The sequence below is a fragment of the Narcine bancroftii genome, chromosome 1 (assembly GCF_036971445.1).
Source record: "Narcine bancroftii isolate sNarBan1 chromosome 1, sNarBan1.hap1, whole genome shotgun sequence".
Classification (NCBI taxonomy): Eukaryota; Metazoa; Chordata; class Chondrichthyes; order Torpediniformes; family Narcinidae; genus Narcine; species Narcine bancroftii.
The window spans coordinates 365,027,090-365,047,959 of record NC_091469.1 but is presented as its reverse complement, the minus strand read 5'-3'; the positions used below and the strand labels follow the sequence as shown (position 1 = coordinate 365,047,959).

General features: G+C 40.5%; 1 protein-coding gene across 12 annotated transcripts in view; it reads right to left on the bottom strand.

Annotated features, from left to right (window-relative positions):
- Nucleotides 1–20,870, bottom strand: part of tpk1 (thiamin pyrophosphokinase 1) — a 410,665-nt gene that overhangs the window by 333,297 nt on the left and 56,498 nt on the right. For all 12 annotated transcript variants that reach the window (XM_069912524.1, XM_069912533.1, XM_069912540.1 and 9 more), the window contains one exon: nt 20,111–20,195. In XM_069912524.1, the coding sequence (XP_069768625.1) occupies nt 20,111–20,162 (52 nt within the window). In that variant the 5' untranslated portion in view covers nt 20,163–20,195. The remainder of the gene's footprint in view (nt 1–20,110; nt 20,196–20,870) is intronic.

Sequence of the window (20,870 nt, the reverse complement as noted above, 5' to 3'; positions counted from 1 at the left end):
GTCCTGGACTCTACCATTACTGAAAGCATCTGCCTAGCCCTCCATATTTCTGATCTCCAGCAAGTAATTCAATCTCTGGCTCAAATGCATAATTCTGGGGAACAGTGGGAGGAATTCCATGATGAGGCAGAAAGTCTGTCTAGTTGGTAGGAAACAGAAATAAACGTATGCTTTTCACCAATAATGCTAAAAGCAAATGGAATCTGAATCCCAACTTTTCATTAATTCATTTTTTTTTATAGTGAGATGATAAGATTTAAACAAGTTTTAAATAAACATGCACATTGCTTATTGAGGACTGCAAGTTTTTGCTTAATTGTAAAAGAGCAAGCGACAGGAACTAGACTAAATCTAAATTCTGATTTACCCTGTGGATCATATTTTGCCACTGTCAAAAATCGAATCAACGTCACACATATGTGGATGGTTGTGAAATGCAAAAGCTTGGAGATGGTGACCACTTCTATTATTCTTATTTGATAAAGTGGAATGCAAGGACAAACAGTAAACAAGGAAAGTGACAGGTGATATTTCTGTAGCCTAACTCCACTGACTATGAAGTCTTCATTCCAATCTCTCAGTTCTTGTCTCCATTGTATTTGCTCTAGTGATATAACTTTCCCTCTGTAATGATTGACAGAATCTTCTACCATATCTAATATTTTATGCACCTCTCCTCTCACTTCCCTTCCTGGAAGAATAGAGCTCTCTGGTTCTCAATTTCCATTTATCACATTCCATATTCAATTGATCACACTACCCACTTTCAATGAAACCTCACCAACACACACATCCACCCCTTTCTCCAATGGACTGTTCCCTTCACAAGTCAGCTTCTCCAAACCTACCAACTGGACCCTGTTATTTCACTTCCCTTCGCAACAGCACTTGTCATTTTCCTTCTTGTCACCTCACAAACAATTCTTCCAGGTGAAGCAGTGACATGTGCACTTCTAATTTAATGTTCGGCATTCAGTGTTCACAATGTCACCTCCTCTACACCTAAAAGCCAAACACAGATCGGCTGCCTACTTTGTGGAGTACCTGCATTCAGGCTGAAGGGGTTCATCAGAGCTCTCTACTACCCACCACTTTAAAAATCAACATCCCACTCTGATATGCCTGGTTCAGTGACCTTCAAAATTGTTATAACAAGTCCCAAGAGAAGCTTGAGGAACAATACTTCAACTTCTACCATTTATACTTGAGTTAAAGTTGAATTTTCTATATCATTTTTTTATGTTAAATGTATGGGGTTGACCATTATTACCTTTGAGGGGCTAAAAATCAAAGATGTTGGCCTAACTTACTGTATATAAGGAATAATGGAGTGATATATCTTGTACTGACTCAGCCTAGCTATGTTCCTTCCTGTGGCTATTTAAATCTGTGAACGGCAAGCAGACGAAGTGTTGTGTTAAGGCTTACATAATTTTACAGTAGTTATGGTGTTAAGGACCCATTGAGGGATATAGTAATTATAGTGAAGTAATTTCATATGCTCCAGGTTGTACAATAAATGGTGGTAATAATCATACAAATTACACACCATATAAAAATAGTGACCTTAAGAAATTGGTAACCCAACATTTGTATGAATTGTTCAAGAAAGCACAATAAACACAGAAAATATTCATTACCTCTTTGTAACATTGTAACTGCATTTACAATTGTTGATCTGTCACCTGTTGAATAACTAGGGTCGACTTTTACATGAGATAAATTGAAAATTCCAGATTTTTTTGATCCATTATTAAGGATGTAATAGCGGAGCATATGACTAGCAGAGAAGGGATCGGATGGAGTCAACATGGATTTACAAAAGGTAAATCGTGCTTGACAAATCTATTGGAATTCTTTGAGATGGTGACAGGTAAAATAGATGGGGGAGAGCCAGTGGATGTGGTGTACCTGGACTTCCAAAAGGACTTCGATAAGGTCCCACATAAATGACTGGCTTCCAAAATCAAGGCTCATGGGATTGGGGCCAAAGTATTGATGTGGATTGAGAACTGGCTGGCAGGTAGAAGACAGAGAGTTGGGATAAATGGCTCGTTTTCAGAGTGGCAGGCGGTGACCAGTGGGGTGCCACAGGGATCTGTACTGGGATCCCAGCTGTTCACAATTTACATTAATGATCTGGATGAGGGGATTGGATGTAATATCTCCAAATTTGCAGATGACACTAAGCTAGGAGGGGTTGTGTGCACGGAAGAGGGGGGTCAGGAAGCTCCAGTGTGATTTGGATAAATTGAGGGACTGGGCAGATACATGGCAAATACACTACAATGTGGATAAATGTGAGGTTATCCACTTTGGTAATACAAACCGGAGGGCAGATTATATGGGGAAGTGCAGAGAGACCTAGGGGTACTTGTACACCAGTCTCTGAAGGCGAGCATGCAGGTACAGCAGGCGGTTAAAAAGGCAAATGGTATGTTGGCCTTCATATCAAGAGGGTTTGAGTATAGGAACAAGGATACCTTACTGCAGCTGTACAGGGCCTTGGTGAGACCACATCTGGAGTATTGTGTGCAGTTTTGGTCACCTTATCTAAGGAAGGATGTTCTTGCAATGGAGGGAGTGCAGAGGCGCTGATACCTGGAATGGCAGGAATGACTTATGAGGAAAGATTGCGCAAATTGGGATTGTACTCGCTGGAGTTTAGAAGATTGAGAGGGGATCTCATAGAGACATATAAAATTCTGGCAGGACTGGACAGAATGGATGCAGATAGGATGTTTCCAATGATGGGAAAATCCAGAACCCGGGGCCATGATTTGAGGATAATAGGCAAACCATTTAGGACCGAGATGAGGAGGAATTTCTTTACCCAGAGGGTGGTGAATCTGTGGAATTCACTGCCACAGAGGGCAGTAGAGGCAGGTTCATTAAATATATTTAAGAGGGAATTAGATCTATTTCTTCAGTATAAGGGTATTAAAGGTTATGGAGAGAAGGCGGGGACGGAGTACTGAACTTTAAGATCAGCCATGATCTCGTTGAATGGCGGAGCAGGCTCGAAGGGTCGAATTACCTACTCCTGTTCCTATCTTCAATGTTTCTATATTTCTATGAGATCAACTTTTACACGAGTATACAGTAAACTATTAAATCTGCGACCTTCCAGATTTGAAATCAAACTTCGTGTAACACATTTTCTCTGTCTTCAGAGCTGGTCATTTCTGCAATACCCTATGTATCTGTGACGTTTGGTTTAAAAAAAAGAAACTGCAGAGCAACTCAGCAATCTCACAAAGTGTCGAGAGACAAAGGAAGATCCCTACCTCGCCCTTCTGTCAGTGCGAGCCACGCCTTTGAGGGCTGACATGAAATCCCGGGCAGAGCTTCTGAATGGCAGAAAGTACAAGACAACCCTGCCAAGCAAAATCCATTCACCAGACGACCAAGAGGAAACAAGAAGAAAGTTGACTAACATACAAGAGGAAAGTCATCAACATTATAATAAACATGCATAAACACGATCAGAACTCTTCCGAGGGCAGCATGTGCATGTTCAAGAGCCAGGTATAAAAACCTGGGGTCCAGCAAAGATTGTTAGAGAGGTTGAGACACCAAGGTCATACATCATTGAGACAGAATCTGGCAGGAACCGGAGACGAAACAGGACCCACATTCGCCCAACCCCAGATCTGACACGGAAAGCGCCAGAAGCACCAGCAGCTTCTAAAAATCCAACAACTTGCGAAGGAATACAAGTAGAAACCCCAACCAACAACAGTGTAATAACTGAATAGCAAGCAACAGGAGAACCGAGGCAAATAACATCACCACTCACAACCGGACTAACACCACCGAAGCAAACAGATGCAACAAGGTCTACGAGGTGGAGAAGCAACATCCAACTACCAGTGCGATTCCGCTGAGAAGAATATAGAACTGCAATTGTATAATTAGAATATTTAATTCTTAATGGCAAGTGCAGGTAAAGAAGCAGTAAGAATTTATTTTTAAGAAATTTAAATCTTAATAAATCTTTTATTTTTTAGATTTTTTTTAAAGAAGGAGGGATGTTATATACAGTGGAAAGTTGGGCCTATTTTATGCTGGAGCATGAACACTGCAAGACTGTAAGAGCCACATCACACTTGAGTGGTGAGCATGCTCAGTGTGATACATTGAAAGAGCCACATCACACTGAGTGGTGAGCATGCTCAGTGCCACAGTGTATTCATACATGACCAGCAGCCTGAGATGTAGTAAATGTTTGTGCTGTAAACTTACAAACTTCCCTGAGTGTTTATTAAGACCTCCAATGGTATAACCGAGGACATAACATGTGTATCTATGGATGGAAAGGAATGGTTGACATTTTGGGTCGAGATCTTTAATTAATCCCTTATTCAGAATCAGAATTTATTGTCATGAACAAGTCACGGTGTTTTGCAGCAGCGTCACAGAGCAAATATTCATATTATGAACCATCCTACAACAATAATATATTTTTTAAAAGTAGTACACGAAAAGTAATGCAGTGTCTTTGATTCACTGAGGAATCTGATGGCAGCGGGGAAGAAGCTGTCCTTGTGCCAGTGTGCTCCTTCCCGATGGTAGCAAAATGAGGAGCGTGTGGCCTGGGTGAAGGGGTCTTTGAGGATAGAGGCTGCTTTTTTAAGACACCGCCTCATGTCGATGTCCTTGATGGAGTGAAGTCTTATGCCTGTGATGTGACAGGCCATGTTAACAACCCTCTGGCGTTTATTCTTGTCCTGAGATTTGGTACCTCCATACCAGGCAGTGATGGAACGAGCCAGAATGCTCTCCACGGTATACCTGTAGCTGTTTTCAAGAGTTTTCAGTGACATACCGAATCTCCTCAAACACCTCACAAAGTATAGCTGCTGGCAAGCCTTCTTCATGATTGCATCAATATGGAGGCTCCAGGACAGATCCTCAGAGATGTTGACACCCAAGAATTTGAAGTTCTTGACCCTCTCCACTATTGAGTCCTTGATGAGGACTGTATCATGTTCTCCTGTCTTCCTCCTGAAGTCCACAATCACCTCCTTGGTTTTGCTAACAATGAGCATAAGTTGGTTGATCTAATACCACTCAAAGAGCTGATCTGCTGACAACTGTGGTGTCATCGATAAACTTTATTGTGCCTGGCCACAGTCGTGGGTGTATAACGAGTAGAACAGTGGGCTAAGCATGCATCCTTGGGGTGCACCTGTGTGGATAATCAGTGGTGAGGAAGAGATGTTGGTTCCAATTCGTACCAACTTTGGTCTTCCGATGAGAAGGACAAGGATCAGTTGCAGAGGGGAGTACAGAGATCTAGAGTTTGCAGCTTCTTGACCAGCACTGAGGAAATAATGGCATTGAAGGCTGAACTGTAGTCGATAAAGAGCAGCCATATGCATGAACTGCTGTTTTTAAGGTGATCTAGAGCTGAGTGGAAAGCCAGTAATATTGCATCTGCTGTGGAGCAATTGTGATGATAGGTGAATTGCAGTGGGTCCAAATCTTTGCTTAGGTATATGTTCATTCTGGCCATGACCAGCTTCTCAAAGTATTTCATCACAGTAGAAGTTAGTGCGACTGGGCGATAGTCATTGTGGCAGCTCACACTAGTATTCTTTGGCACCAGGATGACTGATGCCCTTTTGAAGGACATGGGATCCTCTAACTGCTGCAATGAGAGGTTGAAAATGTCCGTTAACATATGACATGGTCATAGATAAGTAAGGCACTTTATGGAAATGGAATTAATGTAGGTAAGCAGACAGAGATGAAGGTCAGCATAGGCTCAATGAGCTGAAGTGTCCATTTCTATGATTTACAGCTCTATATCTCTTTCAAGCAAGGAAAACTTGCTGCAACTGTGCTGATGAGAACAAAACTAGAGTTCTGCACTCATATTTGTTCTCTATTTAATGATATATGTATTCAGATCACAGCAGTTAAGAGAAGATTCACTTCTTTTGATTAGTGGAATGGTAGGGTACGAGAGAATAGTAGGTCATTATTTTAAAATTAAAAAGGTCACACACAAAATGGAGATGAGAAGAAATGTTTTCATTCAAAAAGGTCATGAGTATTTGGACCTTGGAGTACTACATTGTTCATTGTATTTAAAGCCACATCTTTGGTTATGTTATCAAAGGTTATGAGTATAGATCGGCAAACAAGAGGATTATAGGAGCCATAATCTCATCATCTGACCAAATAGTCTACTTTGACTATTTTCCTGTGTTCCATATCAACTTCTCTTAATCTCCATTCTCTTTCATTCCCTTCCCATCAATTTCAGTCTTGAAAATACTCAAAATTGAACTGTCGCAGACATGCCAAGGTTCCAAAGATTTATACCCCTGAATTTAAAAAAAATCTCACCTCCCTTCTACTTAAATATCAGATACATTGCAACCAAGAAGAAAAAGGCTCTATGGCCATCAATCATAAGTGATCAAGAAATCTTAATCAAAATGCAAATAGAGTCAGAAAATTTTGTATACAAATGCATTTTAGCAATCAGCCGTCTTTGATATTTAGAATCCAACTCTAGATAAATCACAATTTGTTAAAGTATATTCATTGATTATGTGGCTTGTGAATACGAATGATGAAATTATCTTATTATTACATTTTGGATGACTGGATTAATTTTTAAGATTTTAACTATTTCATCAATATCAACAGCTTCTGACAGACGGCAAGACTTATGTACTCATGTCTTCTGGAGCTTCATATGGTTTTACATAGTGTTTACATACATAATCAAACATAAAATGAAAAATAATGAGAAGTGCCATTGTTTTTGACTGTGAATGCCTGAAAGCATATCACATTTTCCAAGGAACTATTTGAATACAATTCTCAAAAATATTTATCATTTAATTACAAGGTTCTGCAGTCTAAACACACTTCCTAAGTCCAAGGCTTCATGGAAATTATCACAATCCTGTTTAAATGTAAACTTAATGAATGCCTCAGGTCAGAGGAGTTTGGCTATTTTGACAGTGTTATGAGAACCACCATTTTACAGGCAGCAATTTAGAGCATCATGGCAAGACTTGTTTTGCACTGGATAGCACACGACATTTAATCAGAGAGTCCAGGCATGTTACACGATTGTACTTTCTATTAATTTTATGAGAACTAAGAATTAACATCTTTTAGAGTGCTATTTTTGTACTTAAACTGACTAATTCATTCTAGGTATAATGCACTAATTATTTTAAATTACTACTGATTTTTCTCTTCTAATTTTCTTTTAAAGTGAACAAAAGTAACGATGTTTCCTCAACTTGTGGGTGAAGGTATCAGTCTTAAAATAAATAGAATTGATCGTAAAGATTGAGAACAAGAGTGTTTTAATTCCAGAATGATGAAAACAGAACAAAAAGAATGAAATTCTTCAATATAAACTATGATTTAATTTCAATTCCATGCTTCTCCTTATTTGAATTTAATACTGTAACTTAGCCACTAAGGTACAGATTAATTTACCCTTTTATTGTGAAGTAAACATTTCTCAACCACATGACATTCTCATTAAATAGAGTGGTTACTCATCCTCAACACCATTCAGGGCCCCAGACTGTCCTTCCAAGTGAAGCAACACTTCATTTGTGAATCTGCGGGGGTTGTCTGCTGCATCCAATACTTCTGTTTTGGTCTCCTTTATATTGGAGAGACTGGATGCAGACTTGGAGATTCCTTCGTTAGGCACCTTCACTATGTCCGCTGCAGTGACAGGGATCTCCCAGTGGCACCCCATTTCAATTTCCTGCACCATTCCCATTCCAGCATGTCTGTCCCATGGTCTCGTGCACTGCCCAACTGAGACCACCTGCAAAATGGAGGAGCAGCACCTCATAGCATGTCTGGGCTTCCTCCAACCAGATGTTCAGTTGACATCTCTGATTTCCATTAGCCCATCCCTTTCCCCAGACTTTCCCCTCTGTCTTTCTCTCTTACCTGTCTCCTTTCTTCCAGTTCTGCATTAGAGAGCCAACCCCTCCGCTGATCATGCCCTCCTATAGTCTGTTGGCCTGTGCCCTTTCCTCCCTCCTCATCCAGCCTTTTTATTAAAGCACTTGTCTGTTTTTAGCTCAAACCTTGAAGAAGGGCTCGGGTCTGAAATCTTCACCTACTGCATGAGTTTCTCCAGCATGTTTGTGTTTTTACTATTCTAATTAAACATTTTGATCAACACCATGAATGCACCAAATGGAAAACGATGGCTGAAATTATATTATATGATATCTGACCTACAGATATTTTTGGATTGTGAGAATTTCATTCCCCTGTTAAATTTCACTCAAATTTTTCATTTCTTTTCACTGCTTTCTGAAAGGAAACCAACAAATCTTGGGAGGCTTGCTTCTCAATGCAGCTTAGAACACGTGACAATAAACTTGAATTTGTTACCTTGATATTGATGCTTTTCAGTGTGTCCAATTCTATTATTGATGCAGCATAAACATCAATGACAATTTCAGTTGATACTCAACTTTCATATATTCATCTAACAGGAGCCAGAATTCTGGATAATTTACTTTTTCCTTTGTAAACTATAAATTGAATGTTCACAGTCTATTTTCCAGGCTTGAATTCTGGATAATTTACTTTTTCCTTTTTCCTATTAAAGTGAATGCTCAGTTTATTTCCAAGGCTTGGAGGTAAAATTAATGCTCCTATTTATGCCCTGATGTAAACTACATCAGCACCAGGTTTGAAATCACATTCTTTGTTCACAGATTAAGGAAAACTGGTTTAAAAATACAGAAAATAAACAAATGGTGGAGAAACTCAACAAGTCCTGCAGCATCCACAGGAGGCAAAGATATGTAACCAATGTTTCGGGCCTGAGCCTTTCATCAAGGCATGAACAAAAAGCAGGCAGGTGCCTCAATAAAAAGGTTAAGCAGGAGGGAAGAAGAGGCATGGGAAGAAAAACTGAGATTGATCAGGGAGAGGGTTTAGCTGTGTCAAAGCAGAGCTAGAGGAGAGGAAACAGAGGGATAGGTGGGGGGGGGGGAAGAGAGACAGACAGGCAGAGAGAGAAGGGCTACAGGCTAGGGAGCTGAAGGAAGGAAGACATAGGGATAAGGAGCAAGAGAGACTAGGTTGGGGGGGGGTGTAGTGGTAAGGGAGGCTAATGACAACTGGAGAAGTTGATGTTAATGCCATCTGGTTGAAGAGTGCCCAGACGGAATATGATGTGTTGTTCGTTCTTCCAATCTATGGGTGGTCAAAGTTGGGCAGTGCTTGAGTCCATGGAGAGCCCACCAAGTCAGCATTTAAATGGGGCATGGAATTTTAATGGGTTGACAAACTAAAGGTGCTCAACTAGATAATCTCCCAGTTTGCATCCAGTCTCTCAGATGTCGAGGCCACAATGGGAACTGTGAACGCAGCAGATGACCACTGCAGATTCACAAGTGAAGTGTTGCTTCACTTGGAAGGGTTTTTTGGGGGCCCGAATGGTGGTGAGGGAGGAGGCACAAGGGTAATATTTCCTGCAGACACAGGTAGGTACCAGGGAGGCAATTGATGGGAAGGGATGAGAAGATGAGGGAATCGTGAAGGGAGTGGTCCCTGAGGAAGGTGGAGAGTAAAGGAGAGGGGAAGATGTGTCTGGTGGCGAGATTACATGGGAGGTGGCAGAAATTATGGAGGATGATAGTTTGGATGCAGAGAGTAGTGAGGTGGTAGGGAAAGACAAGGGGAATCCTGTTCTTGATGCATCTGGGGGTGGAGGGGGCCAGGGCTGATGTGCGGGAAATAGGATACGCTAGAGAGGGCCAAGTTGATGGTGGTGGAGGGGAACTCACATTTTTCTGAAGGAGCAGGACATATCAAACAACCTTGCATGGAAGACCTTTGTTACGAGCCCAAAGGACCCCAAAACCCAGCAGCAATAGACATTCAGCAAGACAAGTGGTTTTTAAAACAGAAGTTATTTTTAATCAACTTTAAACATGAAAATAGAATCAAACTTTAACTTAACTCTATATTTAACTAACCCAAATTAACCCCCTCTAATTCTAAGCACACATGTATGTAATATGTGTGTAAATTTAAGAAAAGTTCATCAGTTCACAGTTAAATCTCACTTCTCCTTCTTCCAAGTTCTCTAGATGCAGGCAATTCTTATACTGTGCACAGAATTCAACATGTATAAAGTTCACCAGACTTTAGTGCTTGAAAGATAAATGTTTACCGCTCAGGAAGGTTCTTGTAGGGTTTGCAGAGAGAGATTTGTTGTTCCAGGATTTCCACAACTGAGGTACCACCATTAGTCACTTCAATGTCTTGCTGATGAAACTTGCCCCATCAGGGTTTTCCAGATGGTAACTTCTTTCTTCAAGCTACCACAGAGTTCCATTCCTCTTATTCCAAGAGAAACATCAGACAGGTAGCACTTCCAGCCACCCACTGCTTTTGGAACTTTTCATCAGTTTCAACCAGCTCATCCTGGCTTGCACTGTTCAACTGCTTTTAAGTGTCACACACAAGTTGAGAGGGCTTCTCTTCTCTCCCCTCCTATTTCTCCAACTGAAACTTCCAGCAAAAAACATGTGATTCATTCACTTGCAAAACTCCCCACCTTCTTCAGCAAACAACAGGAGTTCTTTCTTCTGCTCAAGCTGTTGTTAGATAAACAAAACCCAGGTGTGACCTTCCTGTAAGCACCCTGCAGAAAAGTACTTGTAGCTATCTTGGCTCCAGTTCATTCATTTTATGACGTCAGTTCAATTATCACCCTCTTGTGAATGTGCACAACATTCTCCAGAGATCTTGTAAATTCTTTAGTCTTTCAAATAAGATCTGTTTTAAAATGTGTGTATGTACGTAACCTACTCTACAGCTTACCAAAATCCCCCCAAAATATTAACAAATTCTCAAAATATTTCCACATTACACTGTGTCCTGGGAGCAGATGTGATAGAGACATATGAATTGCAAGAATGGAATGGAATCCTTACATGGTGTGAAGAGCTGTCGTCAAGGTAACTGTGTGAGTGGTGACTTTGTAGATAATGTCTATTGAGAATTTGTCTCCCAAGATGGAGACAGAGAGAAAGGGAAATGGGGAAAGTAAATTTGAGGTCAGGGTGGAAGTCAGCAGCAAAGTGGATGAGGTTATCACAGGTGCATGAGGCAACGCCAATGTAGTCATCACAAATGTAGATCGGAGTAAAGTCTGGGGAAAAATCTTTTTACAATGGCTTCAGAAGCATATGAATGTTTGCTGCATTTATCCCTTCTTTCAGCTCATCTTCAGAACTACAATTAATTTCTGATAATCGAGTGGGCAAATCTACTTCTTCCAATGAACAGGGAATTACTGCAGTTCAGTTCCTATCAATTAAGTAGGTGCAACCATCAGTGAGAGAGTCATATATAATGCGACAGACCCTTCAGTCCAACTCATCCATGCTCACTAAGTTATCCTTTCAGGCTAGTCTCGTTTCTCCTAACCACTCTCAGGTCTTTACCTGTCACAATGACCTTCCCCTCTTGGAGATAGAATGCTCTGGTCTCAATGGAAGACTCATCTTTGCCATATCTCAACGAGTTTGCCTACACTACGATGTTGAACTCTTCCGTTGGCTCCATTTCTGTGCCCACTTCAACAACCAGAATACAATTTGGATTTTTTTCCCCCAAGACAGTGGCACACAAGGTTGCAGTGGCCACTTCGGCTTCTCACAACAATGAAATCCCCAACCCATTACTTTGTATCTACGATCTGGAAGCTCTCGTCAAAATACAAAACACGAACCGGACTTTCAAATTAGCGGATAGGATCATTAAAATTCTGTGCGATTTAAACCGACTGAATCAGGGAACACAGACTGCTCCAAACTACAGAGCGGATTGTGGGAGATGTGTGGGAGGCCATCGGAAGCGCTGCTGGAGAAGGCAGAAGTGGGGAAAGCAGTCCAGTCTTGTACCCGCCCAGAGAATTTTCGGCCACAGTAATTGCCAGAGTCTACATTCTGCCTTCAGCAAATGAGGATGAAGCCATAAAGGAGCTTTATGGTGCCATCTGCGAAGCCCAGACTTCCCACCCTGATGGTGCCATGATTCTTGCTGGAGACTTCAATCCACAGTTGCAACATCATGTGAACTTCGCCACCAGATGAGAGAAACACCTTAGTACAAGTGTACACCAATGTCCCTGGTGCATTCAAGGCTGCACTCTCCCCCACCTTGGTTACTTGGATCACGTATCTGTCCTGCTAACTCCGGCATAAAGACTGTTGGCAAAGCAAACTTCAATCTGTCCTGGCCCACCTGGAGAACAACACCTCATGTGCTAGGCTGCTGTTCATTAATTTCAGTTTGGCATTTAATATGATCATTCCTCAGAGATTGGTGGAGAAGCTGTCCCTGCTGGGACTCAACACCCCTCTCTGCAATTGGATTGTGGACTTCCTAACAGAAAGACCAGTCTGTCCAGATCGGAGGCAGAATATCGAACACTGTCACATTGAGCACTGGCGCACTGAGCACTGGCGCATTGCAGGGCTGTGTGGTCAGCTGCTCCTGTTCACGCTTCTAACCCATGACTGAATCGCCAGATCCAGCTCCAACAGTGTCATCAAGTTTGCAAATGACACAGCAGTAGATGGTCTCATCAGCGATAATGATGAGTTACACTACAGAGAAGAGGTGGAAAATCTCAAGACGCATGGTGAAAGAGTAACAACCTGAGTGTCAAAATGTACCAGATGAAGGAGATGATCATTGGCTTCAGGAGGGGAACGACAACCATCCACTACACATCAATAACTCTGTAGTAGAGAAAGTGAAGAGTATCAAATTCCTTGGAGTTCATTTAACTAGTGACCTACCATGGACACTCAACATCTCCCCATTTGTCAGGAAGGTGCAACAGTGATTGCACTTTCTGAGAAGACTGAAATGGGCAAGGCTACTAGCCACCATTATGTCAATGTTCCATAGGAGCTCTATCGAGAGCATCCTGATCAGCTGCCCCACAGTGTGGTATGGTTGCTGCAGAGAAATGGATCTGAAGTCAATCCACAGGGACAATAAAAGAGAATCACTAGTCTCCTTCATCCTCATCGACGTGATCTTCTGGGATCATTGTCTGAGAGGACACGCAATATCATTGAGGACCCCTTCAACATCTTTCAGCTGCTCCCGTCGAGGAAGAGATACAAGAGTATCATGGCCATCATCACTAGACTGAGGAACAGCTTCTTCCCACAAGCAGTGAGAATGCTGAATGACTAAAGAAACTGCTCACACTATCCAAGACTTTCATTAGTACAAAACAATACTTATTTATTTTTATAGATATAATACTGGTCTTGCATATGTATTATTTGTTTGTTTGAATGTGAGTTATATCTGGTTGTGTGTCTGCATGTTTTTGCACCAAGGACCAGAGAACGCTGTTTTGTCAGGTTGTACTTGTACAATCAGATTTCAATAAAATTGATTTATGGATTCTCCACCCCCACTACAGCCCCCTTCTCCCACTTTAACCTCCTTCCTCCTCCTGGATATCTTATTCAGGCCTTCTGCCTACTATGGACTTTATAGTTCCATCTGTCACTGAGACATTAACTGCCTTGATTTCACCACTCCCCTCACTCATTCCAATCTCAGTTCTCAAAATGCCTTGCTTCTACTTTCTCCAAACTAATCCAAACCTCACCATTAAACCTGCAAACAAGGGTTACACTATTATAGTCTGGTGCACTGACCTTTATCTGAAGCCAGACAACAACTCTCAGACACTCCCTATTACTTACCTCTCCAACAGTACCCCACCAAAACATATCAAACCATTGTCTTATGCACTCTGAACTATTCACTTTCAGTCATCTCCTCACACGACCTCCGACCTCTGCCACCTACTGCATGATCCCACCACGAGAAGCATCTGCCTTTCTCCACCTTTTAGAGACCACTCCCTCTGTAACTCCCTTCCTCATTCCTCCCTTCCCACTAATTACCCCATAGGCACCTACCTTTGTGGTCCACTTGTGCCCACACCACCTCTCTCACCATCTTTCGGGCCATCAAACAGCCCTTCCAAGTGAAGCAAAACTTCACTTGTGAATCTGCAGGGGTCATCTACTGCATCCGGTGCTCCCATTGTGGTCTCCTCTACATCAGAGAAACTAGACGCAGTCCAGGAGATTGCTTCATTGAGCATCTCAGCTCTGTCTGCTATAGTAGCGTGGATCTCTCAGTGGCCATCCATTTCAATTCCCTGCCCCATTCTCATGCCAATATGTCTGTCCATGGTCTCATACACTACCACACTGAGACCAATTGCAAATTGGAGGAACAACACCTCATATTCCATCTGGGCACCCTCCAACCAGATGGTATTAATATAACAATTACAGCACAGAAACAGCCCAGTTCGGCCCTTCTAGTCCATGCCGAACACTTCTCCCACCTAGCCCCATAACCCTCCATCCCTCTCACATCCATATACCTATCCAACTTTTCCTTAAATATTAAAATCAAACCCATATCTACCACTTTGGCCGGAAGGTCATTCCACACTCCCACTACCTTCTGATTGAAGAAATTCCCCCTGTTTCCCTTTGAATCTCAATCCATGTCCTCTTGTTTGAATCTCCCCCACTCTCAATGGAAAATGCCTGTCCACATTGACTATCTGTCCCCCTCATAATTTTAAAGACCTCTATCAAATTAAATCACCCCGCAATCTTCTATGCACCAGGGAATAAAGTCCCAACCTGCTTAACCTTTCCTTGTAACTCAAATCCTGAAACCCAAGCAACATTCTTGTAAATCTCCTTTGTACTCCCTCTATTTTGTTTATATACTTGCTAAAATTCAACAAACAAAACTGCACACAATATTTCAAATTTGGCCTCACCAATGTTTGAACCTTTCTAACCAACTTCTTAAACAGAACCTCGTCAAAGACCTTACAACATGTTACAACATCCACAGCCTTTTTAGTAACCTCCTCAAAAAACTCTACAAGATTTGTTAAACATGATTACCACATACAAAACCATGTTGACTACTCCTAATCAATCCATGTATTCCCAAATAATTGTATAAACCACATCTAAGAACACATTCCATTAATTTACCCACCACTGCCATCAGACTCACAGTCTTGTAATTACCATGTTTACATTTGGATCCTTTTTTTAACAACAACAACATAAGCTACTCTCCAATTCTCCAGCACCGCCCCCGTGGCCAGTGACATTTTAAATATTTCTATCAGAGCCCCCACTATTTGTACACTAACCTCTCTCAGGGTCCTATGGAATATCTTGTCAGGACCCAGAGATTAATCCACCTTGATTCATTTTAAAATAACCAAAACCACCTCCTCATTAATCTATATATTATTCATGTCCTCACTACCAGATTTCCTTACTTCACCTTGCTCAATATTCCTTTCCTTAGTGAATACTGAAGAAAAAAAATTATTTAACATTTCCCCCATCTCTTCTGAATTGTCACGAAGCCTACCCCTCTGATCCTCCAGGGGCCCAATTTTATCCCTCACTATTCTTCAACTTTTAATGTACCTGGAGAAACCCTTTGGATTTATTTTTACCTAGCAAAGCAGCCTCATATCTCCTTTTAGCCTTTCTAATTTCTTGTTTGATTTTTGTTTGAACCCTCCTTATATTCCTCAAACATCTCATCTATTCCATGCTGACTATACCAGTTGGACATATCCCTCTTCCTCCGAACCAACTTCCCAATATCCTTTGAAAACCAAGATTCCTATATTTTCTAACCTTTCCTTTAATCTTCACAAGGACACACCAACTCTGTAGTTTCAAATTTCCCCTTTGAAAATACTCCATTTATCTGCTACATCCTTCCCTGAAAATAAATTATCCCAATCCACAACTTTAATTCCTTTTGCATCTCTTCAAAATGTGCCTTATTCCAGTCAACAATCTCAACCTTAGACCCAGCCCTATCATTCTCCATTATTAACCTAAAATTAATATTATTATGATCACTCGACCCAAAGTGTTCCCCAACACAAACCTCTGTCACTTCTCCGGTTTCCGTTAGCCTGTCCTGCCCCCCTCCCCATCTTTCCCCAAGTCTCCTTTCCTCTAGTTCTGTCTCACTCTTCCCTTTTTCCTCAGTCTCCTTTCACAGAGCCAAAAACAACATCTCCCCAATCCATTCTCACCTTTCCTATCTCCTGTATTCCTATCCATATCTAATTAACACTGTTTGTCAGTTGGTTTGAACTTCTCCCAATGGACATTCTTTCCTTCTATGCAGCCTTTTAAGTCAGGCACCTGCCTACTTTTTACTCATACTTCGAGGAAGGGCTCAGGCCTGAATTGTCAGCTATATATGGGCACTGTGAGATCTGTAGAGTTCTCCACATTTCTCTGTTTTTACCATTTGCCTGCAAAAACTTCTAAGCTCCTCCTACCATAAATCTGCTCAAATGCATTTTGAGCAATATGATTGTTCTTGTTTCTATAGCCTCCCCTGTCAGCTTATTTCAGTTATAGTCTACTTTCTGTAAAAAAAGTTACTCCTCATGTCCCTCTAAAATTTCTTACATTAAATCTATGTCCTCTTGTTCCAGAATTGTCTACCCAAGGAGAAAGACTGTAATGCACTTCCAGCCTATCCCTGTAACTCATGATGAATCTCCTCAGCACCACTTCCAACATATCAATATCCTTCCTATGTGGTGAACGAGAAAACACAACAACTGTGGACTGACCAACAACTTGCAAAACTGTACTATGGGATCTCAACTTTTGTACTTTATAACCATGTAATGAAGCCAAAACACCTCTTCACCACTCTGTCTACCTGAAGCACCTCTTTCAGGAAATTATGCTCCTGTACTCCTGGGTCTCACTGTCCTAAAACACCCTGCAGAGCTCTGGCATTCAAGTCTTGCCATTGTTTGACTTACAACACCTCACTTTTGTAGTAATTAAACTATACTTGCCATGCCTTAGCCTATCTTCCCTTCTGATCTAGATACTGTTGTAAACTTACATATTGTTCCTCACTTTCCACTGCTCTTTTAATTTTGGTGTCATCTGCAAATTCACTAATCATATTAACTGCATTGTCATCCAAAGAATTAATATAGAAACCAACAACAGAGGATTCAGCACTGATCCCTCCAGCACATCAATGATCACAGGCCACCAATAAGTGTCCCTTTACTCTGGCACTGGAATTAAAATGGAGTCTTGTGGGGATTATCCGGCTTTACATAAGGAATTGCCATAAATTGAATAAGAATTCCCTGTTCTGTCAATCAAATTGAAAAGCAATTTTTCAATCTGGTCTGGTCAAGTTATTGCTTGTTAAATGACTCAATTTAATAAAATTACCAGGCACCTACCATCCTCAAAAAAAAAACTTACCTCTGACACCTTCCTTAAACTTTTCTTCACTTACTTTGCTTTTATCGCCCCAGGGAAAAGCTGCTGGCTGTTCACCCTATCTAAGTACTTCATAATCTTATATATCTTTTTTAGTCACCTCTTGTCTTTCGTTACTCCAAAGAGAAAAGCCCTAGCTTTGTCAACCTTGTTCTCCAATCCAGGCAACATCCTGATTAATATCTTCTGCACCCTCTCCAAAGCATCTACATCATGGATGGCCAAACTCTTTTGGTGTGGCCACATACAGAAAAAATATAGTCGCAGGCCAAACAATATTAACCTGGACAGTTTTCAACTGGTTACACTGCAAGAAAAATGTGTTTAGACCAGAAAACCCCTGTGCCATAAAAAATTCATTTTCTATCAAAATAACTAGACACTAGTGAACAGTTTAACTGTTAACATTACAGTAGTTAATTGATGTGTTCACATATTACTGTAGGCATTTCTTTATCTGCTACTCTTAAATTTAATTTAATATAATAAAACTTTACATTGTAATGGATGTGTTAATATTAATATTTAGGTTAATATTAAGGTATATTTCTTATATGTCTTAGGTTTGTTGTGGATTGATTACAGGGTTACACAAACCTATACAATATATTCAGAAGTGAGGTCATCTTGTGGAGTCGCAGCATCTAGGAAGACGGAGCTAATGGTAGTGAAGTGGACTTGAATTAACTCAAGAACAAAGAAGTGTTTGCTTTATTAAAAATTGAAATATTCAAGTAAAGCAAAAGTGCTGGGGGAGCCATCTGGCTTATGGTTATTAGACTTCTCAGTGTCGTAAAAAACACAAGCCTTTTGGAACAGAGGAGGTCAGAGGTTGCTATGGATATGGAATGGTATTGGAAAAAACTGGAAGTTTTGAAGAAATGAAACTAAAACTTAAGGATTCCAATACATGTTCATGTGATTTCCAAGAATTGGGACTGACCTTGTTGATGATTTAATGTCACATGATTTGGAGAAATACATTATTAAATTCAGACATTCTTGGATCATTTTACAGAAGTCAAGACCCTGTGTGACATACACAGGAGTTGGAACTTTGTGGAAGACAAGGTTGATATAGTCGCAGAATAGGTGCTGTTATGTGTAACTCCTAAGAAAAGGCGGGGGGGGGGGGGGCACAGATTAAGTAGGTTTCAAAAGAGAAGCCTACTTCTGACTGTCTCTTTAAGATAAAGGACAGTTTCATTGTTTGAAAAACTGATTTCAAAGTCTTCATTCAAAAGAGTCCTGGAAAAACAGGTCTCAATTTATCCTATTCTCAGGAGATACTTGTGTGCCCAGAAGATGGTCACTTCTGTTTTAAGAATATCTCTCAAGGACAACTCATCGAAAGAAATGTGAGTTTAAAGAGGCCTGAAAATATGACATTTAAAAGCACTTTATAATTATTTCTGAACTGAAAATTTAAGACCTTCAAGCAAGACTAAAATGACGCTGAAGTTTTAAAATCAACTTTTCAGAGGTTGGGACTTTATAATTTATAATTAAGTTTAGAGTTAAGTAAGAAATGTTATGTTATTAATAGTTTAATAAAAACAATTATTTTGAATTTACCATTGTCTGGTGTATTTTCCATTGCTGTTTCTTTGTTAGTGCTAACAAAGTCCCTTTAGTCCCAAACAAAATTAAGAGTTGTTAGCTCTTAACAACATCAAGAAAGGGACAAGGCAGACTCCAACATTCCTCCACAACTCTCAGTGAATACACTTCATGGGCCAAGTGTCCATCTTAATGTTTATGATGCAATGTGTATATCTGTAGATAGTCCAAAAAATGCAATTTTGACAGATAAACAGTGATAACTACAATGGAATAATCGATTGTATGCAGCCACGTGCTACTCAAATGAATAAATACACACATAGTGCAGTCAGGTTAACCTCAGAGTATTATTAGGACTCAGACCCGACTTTTATACTTGCACTGTTCCTGCCGTGACCCCCATTGGCTGACGTCACAATATGCATAACAAAAGTGGGATTCTCTTTCCTGCATAACAATGCCCTTCTTCCCCGCGTGCTGTCCCTGTCTGTTGGCTGTGCAGCAAGGCCAGCACAATTTTGGGGTCGCTGGCATTTAAGCTGCCCTTGCCATTCACCCGCCATTCTCTTGTCGGGGCCAGTGCCGCTGCGCAGGCTGCTGGACTTTCGTTGCACTCACCGCCCAGAGCGCCACCTCAATCGTCGCTGCGGCAGGCCACCGCAAGTATACATAAGCCCTTGCTTTTTATTCCTCGTGAGATCCACAAATTATTGAACCCTGGTTTAATTAATTTGTAACAAACAGAGTTGTAATTAAGGATGATATTGTTAATATTTAGGCTGGCCAATTTAAGTCACACAAGTTTGACCAGTTGATGCTTTGGCAATGTGAATATTTACTTTTAATTTGTCTTCAACAACTCTCATTTCCTGTCCATTGGCAACCATTCATCAAAATGGAATCAATGGGAAGAAATCTATTGAAGAAATTGGAAAGAAAGCTGAAGAATAGACAGTTTGAAGTAATTCTGTTTTCATTGTAGTTAACAATGTGTGCACATCCATACAGATTCTATGCAATATTAAGAGCCCATATTCTTTTCTGCAGGCAGAAATCCATAAGGAGTTAAATGGTGCATCCATGTACAAAAGTCAAATTAATGACAAACTGTGCTTACGGTATATTTTCAAGAATAAATATAAAAGTACCAGCAGGAAGTAAACACTCAAGTGGAATGAACACATCATCTGTGGCAGCCATTAGTGTAGACTTTCAAGTTCTCCCTCAATGACTCTGCAACAAAACAAAAATAAAATTGTAGCAACCATACTGGATAAGTTTTTCTTTTCAGATTTACAACAATATGCAGACTTTGCAGTTCCTCTTTAAAATCTTCCTCCAGTTAAATGCATTTAAATGAATGCATGTCAGTTTCATGGTCCACCATCACTCCTTAATCTGAATGCATCTGAATGGAAAACCAATAATGGGGCAACAATGAGCATCAATCTGAATGCAACAGTGTACAAAGCAACATTCAACATGCACTATCTTAAGTTGAAGACATCAGTTTTTCTGCCTCTCAATTCTACAAGTAGATCCTTGTGGTCTTAAAATGTACCAATTTTATCATAGTATGGCAAAAAGAGTTTCTTCTTGTTTTCATCTAGGTCAGTGGCTCTCAACCTTTTTCCCAATTACATACCGCTTTAAGTAATCCCTATTGTTATATAGAGAATTTAGGTTAAAAAGACTTAAGTTAAAATGTGATGATTAATCATAAACAGGGAAGCCAGAACGGACAGAGAGTTTACTAGCAGTCAAGGACAGAAGGATCTGCTGAATATGTTTTTTTAAACCTATCTTTTCATGGTCATAGTGAGAGACATGCAGGAGACAAAGGATTGATAAGAAGTGTGAGAAACAGAATTTAGTGAATGTAGAGTTCACAGCGTACGTAACGAACGT